Here is a 13,189-nt window from a genome sequence, read left to right as displayed (position 1 = left end):
ATGCTTTTCCTGGGCTTCCCTGGTGGCGCAGTGGTTGAGAATCTGCCTGCTAATGCAGGGGACACGGGTTCGAGCCCTGGTCTGGGAGGATCCCACATGCCGCGGAGCAACTGGGCCCGTGAGCCACAACTACTGAGCCTGCGCGTCTGAAGCCTGTGCTCCGCAACAAGAGAGGCCACGATAGTGAGAGGGCCGCACACCACGATGAAGAGTGGCCCCCGCTTGCCGCATCTAGAGAAAGCCCTTGCACAGAAACGAAGACCCAACACAGCCAAAAATAAATAAATAAATAAATAAATAAATTAAAAAAAATGCTTTTCCTGTTATAAAAGTGAAATATGGGTAATTACTAAAATATACCATCCAAACTCCCTCCAACCAAACATAACCACTGTTAAAAAATGTGTTGTATTTCCAGATTTTTGTACTCTGTGATGTAGCAGGGATTTTCTTCTGTTTCAGTTTTGGTGGTGGTGGTGAAGTCATTAGTATAAAGTTTTGGTTGGTGCATCTTGGTATTTTGTACCTTAGATATTTAACATTATACAAGAAGTAGAAATTTTGTTTATGGTTCCCCCTTCTAGTTAATGTCTTGTACCCTTCAAATAAAGAAAGAGAGACAAACGACAGACACCTTGTCAGCAGGGGTCAGTTTGGTCCAAGGTTTGTCAGCTCGCCGGTCATAATCATGAGCGTCTGTTACCTCCACGTATTCATTAAACCTCAGAATCTTCCTGGCAAGCAGTTCAGCCACAGTTGGCCTTTGACTGAGCTGAAAGAAATGGAGGCTCTCAGTTCACTATGCCAGGAGTTAGGCATCAATCATGCATTTAAACTGCCTCTAATCCAGAGCTTCAACCTTTCAATGCACATCGGAATCGGCTGGGGACCTTTAAACATGACTGATCCCTGGGTCCATCTTCAGAGATTCCGGGTATCAGGAGATTGTTTGTTTCTTTAAGCTCCACAGTGCATAGCCAAGACAGAGAACCATTGCTATAAACCAGTATAACCAGTGCTTCTCAAACTTCAACATGCATACAAACCATTTGGGGATGTGGTTAAAGTGTAGATTCTGACTAAGCAGATCTGGGGTGGGGCCTGAGATTCTGCATCTCTTACAAACTCCCAGGTGATGCCAATGCTTCTGCTCCGTGGACCACATTTTGGGTAGCAAAAGGGTCAGGGCTACAAATTCATATCTAATACATTAGAAAGTGAATACATTTAATATGAAAGCAATATCTATTAATGGGTAATATTAAGGGTGAATTTCCTTTCACCGTGAATAATGCCCAAGATATCAGATTCTGTAACAAAGCATGATTTAAGGTTGAACAATCAGGTAACTTGCTCAATCTGAAGGCATTAAGTCCAGTGATGGCCTCTAGCCACCCCCAATCTATCAAGGATAATTCCTCTGGTCCTGGGGAAGAGGAGAAGTGGGAAAAATCAGGAGAAAAATGCCTAGATTCCTTGCTCTCTTGGGGATTCTTATACATTTTAAGAAATGTCTAGAGAACTCAGACCAACTCCAAGAATCTACAGGAGGTAATTACCAACTATTATGGAGGGAGGGAAAGGAAAAAGGGCTTAATCCCAGAGTTTAAGGGCTAACACAAGTCTGGTATAGAAAAGATTCTACCCTAACTGATTTGGGACCAATGAGAAAATCCTATTTGGTTTTTCATACTTTTCAGGTGTTACTAAGGGTAAAGTTCAGTTCTTTCTCTGATTAGAAAACCACCAGTTTGCCTTGCAAAATTGCATTCTACACACTCCTCCTGTTACCGTTTCCACACATCAACAGCTTTTATAGTATACACCAAAATCCCAGGTCTACCAAATAAAAGGTCAAAACTTGTGCAAACATTTATTGAGCACCTTCTTGTGCCAGGCTTTCTTTAAACAGTAAAAATGGGGAAAAAAAAGTTCTTATAATGATGTGTTGTTTTCTGTATTTTCATCATGTGTTCTATTTTCATAGCAATCTACGGCAATTCAAGTCAAATTTATTTCTTTCCAGTCAAATAGGTCATTCAAATACAAGACACACAGTAAGTGGACAGACTGAGACAGTGTACCTTTCTAGTGAGCCGACGTTTAATCTCTCGTTTTTCTGCCTGACGATCAGCTTCATTTTTAGCTACAGTTTACAGTCACAAACAAAGAATATTACTTCAAAATGGCAATCTGCATATCAAACGTTTCAGTAATTACACACAGATATTTCTTTTTTTTTTTTGGCCGCACCCCATGACATGTGGGATCTTAGTTCCCCGACCAGGGATTGAACCCGGGCCCCCTGCAGTGGAAGCCTGGAGTCTTAACCACTGGACTGCCAGGGAAGTCCCATACACAGGTATTTCTTACAGGCTCCAAGTCAGAATAAAATACTTACTTTGGGACTGGCTAATCAAGACAATTTTCTTGTCAACTGGTGTAGTCAAATACTTAAGAGCATGGGTCAGCCAACTATGGTATCAAATCTGGCCAGCTGCCTGTACTTTTCCTGCCCATGAGCTAAGAATGGCCTTTACATTTTTAAATGGTTACATTTTGAATGGTCTGATAAGTACCTACATAATAGCTTCCTTTTGCTTTTTGGCCTGCAAAGTTGAAAGTATTTACTATGTGCCCTGTAAGAAAAACTTCGCAGATCTTTGCTCAAGAGTAACCACTAACAATGGAGAATGGAGCTCACACTAGGTTTCACATGATATGTCTATAAAGGTTCCCACACTTGTAACCCTATAAAGCCTAATCCTCTTCAGTGTGGAGGTATTTAAGGACAAATTTCACCCTATAATCGGGAAAAATAAATCTGTACTGGATTAGAATGCTATTTCAGTTAGTCATTTACATAAACAGAAAGCAAATTAAATACATGGTCCTATTTTCTGACTTCGGAGGTATGAAAGCCTTAAGAGATGAAAAAGGCACAACAACTGCTGCATTTGGGACTTGCTCTGGGGTCCCAGCTCTCAGATTCCACTAGGAATAGGAAGGTCCACTCCAAATACACAACCACTACCTTACCTCTCTTAAGACAGAGAAAAGTTGGGCAGCACACGCTGTCAAAACCTCTCAAATGCCCAAGGTAGGTGCAGGATACTATGAGAAAATTAAAATACAATTTTCTGGAGTATCCCAGTACACTAAACAATATCATAATGATATCTTGTAAAGGAAGCTTGGGGGGAACTATGTTCCTTCAGGGGTAAAAAGTATGAATACTCCTTCCTTGGCTAGAATACTCTCTCCTTGGCCCTTGTTGAAAAATGCTTCTCTTTTCTGTCATGTATATTAAAGTCAGAAACACACAAAGAAAATCTGTAAGACTTCATTTCCAAAGCTGGACTCACGTTGTAGTATGTTTCGTTGCTCTAGTTCTTCTGGTGTTGGTCTTTGACTCAGTCGTCTAAAAAGGAGATAAATAAGAATATTGTCTATGTTAAATCTCCCAGTCCTGTTTATAAAGATCTGATTATGAAACACTTTTGAAACACCTTATGAAAAGTGTTTATGAAACACTTTTCACACTGAAAGTGTTAATACAGATATTACAACATAAAAAGGAATTGTACAGGCAAACAGGAGGCCAGGATTCTAGTTCTAGCTTTGATGCCAGCAAGCCCTATCACCACAAAAAAGCTCAGTTAGACCTTGAGTTACTCATGTGTAAAATGAAGATATGGACTGTTCTGGTGGCAACCAAACAGATTTGCTCCTTCAGCATATGGGTTAACACAGATCCTCAAAGATATTAATAAAAATTCTCATTTAGGAAACCAGAATGAGGACTGAGACTGTATATATATATATATATATATATATATATATATATATATATATATGTGTGTGTGTGTGTGTGTGTGTGTATACACATATATATGCATAATGCTTCCCATATGACTCTGATGTTCCTCTTTTTATTTTTATTTTATTTATTTTGTTTTATTTTTTTTTGGCTGTGCGGCATGTGGGATCTTACTTCACCAACGAGGGACTGAACCTGCGCCCCCTGCATTGGAAGTGTGGAGTCTTAACCACTGGACCGCCAGGGAAGTCTTCTTCTGATTTTGATTTTGATTTATTTATTTAATAATTTATTTATTTATCTTTGGCTGCGTTGGGTCTTCATTGCTGCACGTGGGCTTTTTCTAGTTGCGGCGAGTGGGGGCTACTCTTTGTTGTGGTGCACAGGCTTCTCATTGCGGTGACTTCTCTTGTTGCAGAGCATGGGCTCTAGGGTGCGCAGGCTTCAGTAGTTGTGGCACATGGGCTTAGTCGCTCCGTGGCATGTGGGATCTTCCCAGACCAGGGCTTGAACCCGTGTCTCCTGCGTTGGGAGGTGGATTCTTAACCACTGTGCCACCAGGGAAGCCTCTCTTTTGATTTTTAAACCAGTGTTTTAGGAACCACTGGAATTTAAGGTTGTCTCTTTTGAAGTTATATTCTGTAAAACCTATGATTTTAATTTCAGTCCTCTCTGAAATATTTGATGAAGTTTCTCATCTCATTCCCAGTTCTGAGATGTTATTCACCAATGACAACTTGTCATTTCTAGAATCAGAAAGTTCTTCATTTCTTACTTTTAACGTATAGCTCTGACAGTATTTGAACTATGTGCTAGTAACTCTTTAGTTGCATAGAAAGCTCCCAGCCCCATTTTATATACAATTTACAACTTTATGTATTTCAAAGCTTTTCTTTTTTCAATGTTCATTAAAAAAAACACCAGCACAGCTTTACGAAGGTATAAGTGACATACAATAAATTGCATGATTTGATATTTTGACATATGTATTTCCCTATAAAATTATCACTGGGACTTCCCTGGTGGCGCAGAGGTTAGGAATCTGCCTGTCAATGAAGGGGACACGGGTTTGAGCCCTGGTCTGGGAAGATCCCACATACCGCGAAGCAACTAAGCCCGTGTGCCACGACTACTGAGCCTGTGCTCTGGAGCCCGTGAGCCACAACTACGGAGCCCGTGTGCCACAACTACTGAAGCCCGCGTGCCTAGAGCTCGTGCTCTGCAACAAAGAGAAGCCACGGCAATGAGAAGCCTGCACACCACAATGAAGAGTAGCCCCTGCTCGCCACAACTAGAGAAAGCCCGCACGCAGCAATGATGACCCAACACAGCCAAAAATAAAATAAATAAATATATTAAAAAAAAAAAAGAGTTCATTAAATGATTTAGTTCCTCAGGGTAAAAATCTTAAAAAAAAAAAATCATCACCACAATCATGGTAAGGAACATGTCTATCACCCTTGGACTGATTTCCTAGGGCTGCTGTAACAAATTACTACAAAGTGGATGGCTTATAACAGACATTTATTCTCTCACAGTTCTGGAGTCCAGAGGTCCACAATCAAGGTGTTAGAAAGGTTGGTTCCTTTTGAAGGTTCAGAGGGAGAATTTGTTCCATGCCTCTCTCCTAGATTCTGGTGGTTGCCAGCAGTCCTTGGCGTTCTTTGGCTTATAGATGCATAATTCCAGTATCTGCCTTATTCACACAGCGTTCTCTGTGTGTGTGCCTGTGTCTCTCTGTCCCAATTTCCCTCCTCTTATGAGGACACCAGTCATTGGATTAGAGCCTACCTAATCCAGTGTGATTTCATCTTAAGTTGATTGTATCTACACAGACCCTCTGTCCAAATAAGGTCACATTCAAAGGTACCAGAGATTAGGATTTATTTTGGAACATATAACTCTACCCACTACAACCTCCCTGACAAAATTTCATTTCCTTTGTAATCTCTACCTCCCTGCCTCCACGAAAACACTCATCTGCTTTATTTACTCTCAACCTCCCTGCCCCCAGGCAACCAATGATCTGTTTTATGTAACTATAAATTAATTTTCATTTTCTAAAATTTTATATAAAATCATACAGTATATACTCTTTTTTTGGTCTAGCTTCTTTCACTCAGGATAATTACTGAGATCCACCCAAGTAGTGGCATTATAAATAGCTCATTCCTGTTTACTGCTCTGTAGTATTCCATCACAGGACTATGCTCGTGTTCATCCATTTATGTTTTGATGGACATTTAGGTTGTTTCTATTTCGCGTGGACTATCAGAAATAATGGAATGGCTGGATCATATGTTGTTTGATTTTTTTAAAGAAACTTACAAATTGTTTTCCAAAGTAGTCTATTTTACACTCCCAGTCTATTTTACCACCACTGTGTGAGAATCCAGCTGGGCCCCATCCTCAGCAACTCTTAATATTATCAGTCTTTTATTATTTAATTTTATTTTATTTTAAAAAATAAATTTATTTATTTATTTATTTTTGGCTGTGTTGGGTCTTCGTTGCTGTGCTCAGGCTTTCTCTAGTTGCGGCGAGCGGGGGCTACTCTTCATTGTGGTGTGCGGGTTTCTTATTGCAGTGGCTTCTCTTGCTGCGGAGCACCGGCTCTAGGGCGTGGGCTTCGGTAGCTGTGGCATGCGGCTCTAGAGTGCAGGCTCAGTAGTTGTGGCACACGGGCTTAGTTAGTGTGCCGCATGTGGGATCTTCCACATGCCGGGCCCCCTGCATTGGGAGGGCAGAGTCTTACCCACTGGATCAACAGGGAAGTCCTTGCTTCTCCCACCTTTTAAAAAGTGGGTTGTTTCTTACTGAGTTTGGAGAGTTCTTCATATATTCTAGATATAAGACCTTTATCAGATACCTGGTTTGCAAATATTTTTCTCCCAGTCTGTGGCTTATTTTTACATTTTTTTTTAAACTGTCTTTCACAGAACAAAAAATTTTAATTTTGATGAAGTGTAATTTACCAATGTTTTTCTCTTAAGAATCATGCTCTGAGATCATATCTAAGAAATCTTTCTTTAACCCATATTCTAGAAATTTTAGTTTTAGCTCTCATATTTAAGTCTATGATCCATTTTGAGTTAATTTTTTATATGATACACTGCATGAATTGAAGTTATTTTTGTGCCAGGACCATTTGTTGAAAAGACCATCCCTTCTCAATGAAATTGTCTTTGTACCTTTGTCATAAATGAGTTGCATATATATGGGTGGGTCTATTTCTGGGCTCTCTCTTCTGTTCCATTGATTTCTTTGTCTATCCTACCTTTACGTCAATACCATACTGTTTAGGTTACTTTAGCTTTATAATATGTCTTAAAATAAGACAGTGTTAGTCCTCCAATCCTGTTCTTTTTGACAGTTGCTTTATATTTCCGTAACAATTTTAGAATCAGTTTGTCAGTTAAAGCCTGCTGGGGGTACTTTGACTGGAACTGCATTAAATCTACTGATGTCTTGATAATACTGAGACTTCTGATCCATGAATATGTTATTTGTCTCCATATATTTAGGTCTTCTTTACTTTCTTCAGCATTATTTTATACTTTTCAGTGCATAGGTCTTACACAATCTTTTGTCAGGTTTATCCACAGGTATTTAAAGATTTCTGATGGTATTGTAAATTGCTATTGTAAATGTTAATCTCTTGTATTTCTACATTTTAATTTTAGACTATTCATTGCTAGTGTCCAACAAGCTCTTCTAAGACGATTATGACCTGGGAAAAAACACTCAAAGATGAGCAACTAGCATTGCAATAAAGCAAAAAGGAATCTATTATTAAAGATCCCCATTCTTGGATGAAATATACAGTGTGGGAATATAGTCAATAATAATGTAATATCTTTGTATGGTGAAAGATGGTAACTAGACTTATTGTGGTGATCATTTTGCAATGTATAGAAATATCAAACCACTATGTTGTGTACCAGGAACTAATATAGTATTGTAGGTCTATTATACTCCAAAAACCAAACAAACAAACTCATAGAAAAAGAGATCAGATTTGTGGTTACCAGAGGCAGGGGGTGGACAGGGGGAACTGGATGAAGGTGGTCAAAAGGTACAAACTTCCAGTTATAAAATAAATACATACTAGGGATGTAATGTACAACATGATTAATATAATTAACATGTATGTTGTATATCAAAGTTGTTAAAAGAGTAAAGCCTAAGAGTTCTCATCACAAGGAAAATATTTTTTTTTCTGTTTCTTTTATTTTGTATCTATAGGAGACGATGGATGTTCATTAAGCTTATTGTGGTCATCAGTTCATGGTGTATGGAAGTCAAATCATTATGCTCTATACCTTAAACTCATACAGTGCTGTATGTCAAATATATCTCAATAAAACTAAAAGAAAAAAAATCCCCATTCTTAACTAATTCCTAATCTTGATGGACTCTTGCTGACACTCAGAGGGCCACAGTTCTGCATTAAAATTGCCATCAGCAAAGCCAGGTGTCTGAGGTAGGAGAGGAGAATATATTTTAATTAACAGGCATCCTTATTTAATTGTTTTTATGGAATATGCCAGGAGTTCCACTTTCCAAGAGGAACATCTTAGGTGGGCAAACACTTGTCTGTATACCTGGACTCTACGTGTAGTACATATGCAGGAAGCTGGCCTGCATTCAGTCTCTCTATGCTTTTGGTTCCAGCTGACTTGAAAAATATAACACATTGAAAGGAGGCAGTTACACGGAACATGTGAAATAGATACAATGGAAATTATGTGTGTGATTTTTAACTGGGCTGGCACCTCATGGTTGAGCAAGACAGAAGAGGCTTGCTGTCCTGGGAGCCACCTAAATCCTTAGAAACTTTAAAAAAAACCATACTTATGTTTATCTTATGGTGTAAAGCTGTGAGATCTATCTCATGGTTTAAAGCTCTGAGAGCCATCTAGTTCCTTAATTTCCAAACTCTTAGAAGATACCCATCTGTGTACAATATGTATTTTTAAAAATTATGCTATTTCTAAAATTAAAAAAAAAAAGATACCTGCATGCTCCACCACAAAGTACATCTCTAAGACATATACTGGCATAATCAAATCAAATCAATCTATTCTAAGAAAAGGCCTACCGGATCAGCGTGTTCGCAATCTGGTGCCGTATTTCATTCCACTCCTCTTTGCTTTTTCGAGGCCAAGAATTCATGTTCATTTCGGGTTCACTGGGTCTGTGGTTCAACTTCATTGCCAGTGTGTCTTTCCTCTTCACTTTGTTGGCCAGAGCACCTTTGTACAAGGGAAAGAAAAACATGTAGAAGCTTAAAGCTCAACCTCACCTGGAGCTAGGTAAGAGTCTGAACAAACAATATCATAATCCCAGCTTTCTAGCTGGCCTCTGATGATCCACCTAACAGTGAGGTGGGGGTAAAACTGAGGACATCTAAAAATCTTTTTAGCAGATGGCCTCAGACGGGCTAAAAATATCTTTTCACTTCTACCAGTTCTCTGTCTACATTTTTCTTCTTAGTAAGCGTTGCTAGAGGAGAGACGATCTAAGCAGGGGACAGCCTCTGAATTACAACACAGAGGCATTTGCACTAACACACCTCATAAGGCTCCTACTCTTAAAGCTGCTTTCCACTTTTAGGAATCAGGATTCTATTATTCGCAGATGTGTGTACATGAACATGTTTTTTTTCTTTGCCCCATGAACACAGGAAGCTCACTAGGCTGAAGGAGAGCATCACTTTTGTCTTTTCCACAAAGCCCAAATACCAACTTTCCTTTACTCCACATTCTTTAATACCATCAAGGTAAATAATTTTTTAAAAAAATTAATTAATTAATTAATTAATTTTTGGCTGTGCTGGGTCTTCATTTCTGTGCGAGGGCTTTCTCTAGTTGCGGCGAGTGGGGGCCACTCTTTATCGCAGTGCGTGGGCCTCTCACTATCGCGGCCTCTCTTGTTGCGGAGCTCAGGCTCCAGACGTGCAGGCTCAGTAGTTGTGGCTCACGGGCCCAGTTGCTCCGTGGCATGTGGGATCTTCCCAGACCAGGGCTCGAACCCGTGTCCCCTGCATTGGCAGGCAGATTCTCAACCACTGCGCCACCAGGGAAGCCCAAGGTAAATAATTTTTAAATCAAAACCAAACACATACAAAACTGATTGACTCAACCTACTGGGCTCCCTCTCACTGGCTTGTTATAACAACGGGAACAGCAGGGACAAGAGTCTTTCACAGAGCCTTCCAAGAGCAGTCAGCCAGACGACTCGATGGGAGAGGGTGCCTGCTTCCATGCGTCTTACACTTGCTAAGACCAGCACACAGCTTTATCTGTAAGAGAACTTTCTCCTTCCCTTTCCCTCCTTTTCTTACTATGATGGCTTTCATCTTCATCCTCTTCATCTCGGTATTGAATAGGACCTTCTGAATCAGAGTCACTCTCTTTCCCTTCTTCTTCCTCCTGCAGACACTGCGGTAGTTTAGGAACGACTGAGGTAGATGCTACATCTGCATCGAATGCAAATATGTGGATCTGCTCCTCCTCTTCTTCATCGTCTGGACTAACAAATTAACATAATTACATTTTACATTTTCCTTTCAGAGACATAAAGAATAACTGATTTGCAAGGCAAACTACTGAATAACCATGAAAAAGTCCATTAATGAAATAATGTTATAGTTATTTCCCTTAATTTTTACATTCTTACTAAGAAACTTTTTAGCAGCTATTAATCTAAAGGGCTCCAGGTTCAAATCCCAGATCTACAACTTATCTACTAGCTTGTAAGTTATTTAATTTTTCTGTAAATGTGAATGATACCTACCTTGTTGGCTTGTTGTGAGAATGAAATAGACAAATTCTAGAATGCACTAGTGTCTTGCACATAGGGCCCTGATGATCAATATATAAGATGCAAGTTTGCTTTGGTCTGATTGAATGAGATTACACAGCATCTAACATAGTACTTGGCTCATGGAAGATACTCAATAAAAATATTTAACCCATTTCCTAAACCAAGGAAGCAAAGAGAAGTAAGGATGAAAACTAACTTCTTTGCTTTACACTCTGGAGGCATAAAACTATGACTTAGTCTACTTCAAATTCCTAAACTGTCTCTTTCCAGGATGCGAAATAAATAATACCAGGAAGTACAAAAGATTATGGCAAAAAACCCAAAAAGTAGGATACTGCAACAGCTCTATAACAATTCTTTTAGTTATTAAGACAAATTTCCAACTTGCCAAGAAGTGTTAATCTTCAGTCACAATTCGTCTGAATTTTAAAAAGACAGACAAAATAGGTGTAAGTACCAATGCTACTGTGAACAGATTGAGTGTTTGGGGACAGATGAGGGAAAGAAAAGATGAGCAGTTTCAGTCTGTGGGGCTGGAATACTGAACTATCTTTCAGAGCTCCCTTCTTTTTCTCTAGGCTTCTCTCTGTCCCTCTCTACTACCAGGTTCTGTGCCAGGCACTGGAGCTTTCAGATTTGTCTAATTTCATTCTTGCAAGCCTATGAGGTAGGTATTGTTTCTGTTTACAGGTTAGACAACTAAAGAGCAGGAAGATTAAGTAACATACACTACTGCATGCTAGTAAATAAGAGGCAGAGCTGGGATTTGAACCCACAGCTATCTTACTCCAAGGTCAATGTTCTTAAGCACCATGTTACACTGCTTCCCGTATATCATATAAAAATACATAGTGATTTTAATTTTCAAGTACAGAAGTTTATAATTTTTGTATCATCATGGAAATTTCTGCCATGGAAACAATGTTATAGAAATCAGGAGAGTAAAAGTTCAAATTCAAGAACATGTCCTATTTGTTGAGTATTCTTCTTAATTTAAATTTATTCACATTTTCTCTCTATAAGTAATTTTTTCCAAGAAGGGCTAGCTAGAGTAAAGAGGGAACAAGAAGCAAGCTTTAAAGGCACTCACACTTTCAGCATTTCAATAGTGATGGGAAGTGACCTGGTCCGACCCAGGGTACTGCTGTCCTCAGAAAAGTTGTCACTGTTCTCGAAGAGCAATGAATGAGCTCTATGAGAGCCTTCCAAGGGAGGAGTGACGGAGAGTGGGCTGGTCAGGGCCTGCTGGATTCGGATATGCAGTGGGACTGGGGGAAGCCTAGAGGGTACATGGGGCTCCCCAAAGCTGTGGTCCAACATCCTCTTGGGTACTTCCCTTTTCTGACTTTCCTGCTGGGGAACCTCCTGGGGTAGGTCTAAGGAAGGTGGAAACTCAATTTCTGGCACAACTTGGAAAGTCTTAGCAGGGAATGGAGGGGACCGAGGGGGTTCTGGAGGTATATGAGTAGGCAGTGGGGGGGATGGGGCGGTAGCGGGGATCATCGGCAGGGGTTCGGAGCCCACAGAGCATGTGTTCTTCTCTTTCTGATCACTTGGTGCTTTTGTGGTGGTGGCAGTGGCAGCAGCAGACTCTGAGGTGGGTACCAAGGTTGATGGAATGCCTCTCTTAGGCGGTAAAGGTGGGGACAGCTTTGATAACAACGTACCACTGTTTATTGCTTGGGATAGTTCAGCTGGAAAAGAGAAAGCAACACCTCAATTTAAGATGTCTTTACAGTGCTTTGAGGGGCCAGCCCAGGGCCTAGAATTAGAGTTGAGCTCAGTCTTAATCTTTCGGGCAAATTATACCATTTCATGGCTTTGCCATTCCCTAGCTATCTCATCCGGAAACAAAATTAATATTTAAATATCTAGAAGGCCTAATAAATGTACAGAGGTGTAGGAAGACCACTACCTTAATACTCTGATGAGAAACTTCTCACTTCTTTACTATGATAATAGACATGACAACTTTTTATGACTTGATCTTGGTGTAGATAAAGTTAATATGAAAAAAACAAAAAAAATGTGGCTAATAAGTTCTTTTGTCTAACAATACTCCATTAAAAAATTTAAACATGCAGATTGAAACAAAAAAACAAACACTATCAGGCATTGTTACCATATACTGATAAATAATGATATCTAGCTATCTCAGCACTTTATTATTAAACTATCAATGATATCTTGGATTTTTATAGCAAACGCAGAGGCCTTTGAAGAAAGCAAGGTGCTTTTCTGTCCTTGACTTCATATTCTTCTTATACAAGAGATCATCTTTACCATTTTACAGAAGCAAAAACTGAGGCCACAGAAGTTACGTGACTTGCCCAAGATCATACTACAAACTGGTAAGGACTCAGCTAGTTCCTGGGACTCATTATGAGGCTCCATCGTCTGGATCCCACTGACTTTGTTTTTTATTAATGTCCACACCCCTTCTTGTCCTTTATGTCCAATCCGCCATCTCCACTCTTCACTACGCTATGGGCTCCTTGACAACAGGGCACCCGTTGTCTCTATCAGCATATTCACAGGGTG

At 39.7% G+C, this 13,189-nt stretch overlaps 1 protein-coding gene across 12 annotated transcripts in view; it reads right to left on the bottom strand.

Moving 5' to 3' along the window:
* Positions 1–13,189, bottom strand: part of PHACTR4 (phosphatase and actin regulator 4) — a 116,367-nt gene that overhangs the window by 5,524 nt on the left and 97,654 nt on the right. For all 12 annotated transcript variants that reach the window (XM_057545541.1, XM_057545560.1, XM_057545527.1 and 9 more), the window contains 6 exons: positions 11,739–12,342; positions 10,167–10,354; positions 8,922–9,075; positions 3,366–3,421; positions 2,085–2,146; positions 635–772 (listed from right to left, as the gene is read on the bottom strand). In XM_057545541.1, coding sequence (XP_057401524.1) covers positions 635–772; positions 2,085–2,146; positions 3,366–3,421; positions 8,922–9,075; positions 10,167–10,354; positions 11,739–12,342 — 1,202 coding nt within the window. The remainder of the gene's footprint in view (positions 1–634; positions 773–2,084; positions 2,147–3,365; positions 3,422–8,921; positions 9,076–10,166; positions 10,355–11,738; positions 12,343–13,189) is intronic.

The sequence above is a fragment of the Balaenoptera acutorostrata genome, chromosome 1, assembly GCF_949987535.1.
Source record: "Balaenoptera acutorostrata chromosome 1, mBalAcu1.1, whole genome shotgun sequence".
In the NCBI taxonomy this organism is placed as follows: Eukaryota; Metazoa; Chordata; class Mammalia; order Artiodactyla; family Balaenopteridae; genus Balaenoptera; species Balaenoptera acutorostrata.
This window is presented reverse-complemented; position numbering and strand designations above follow the sequence as displayed.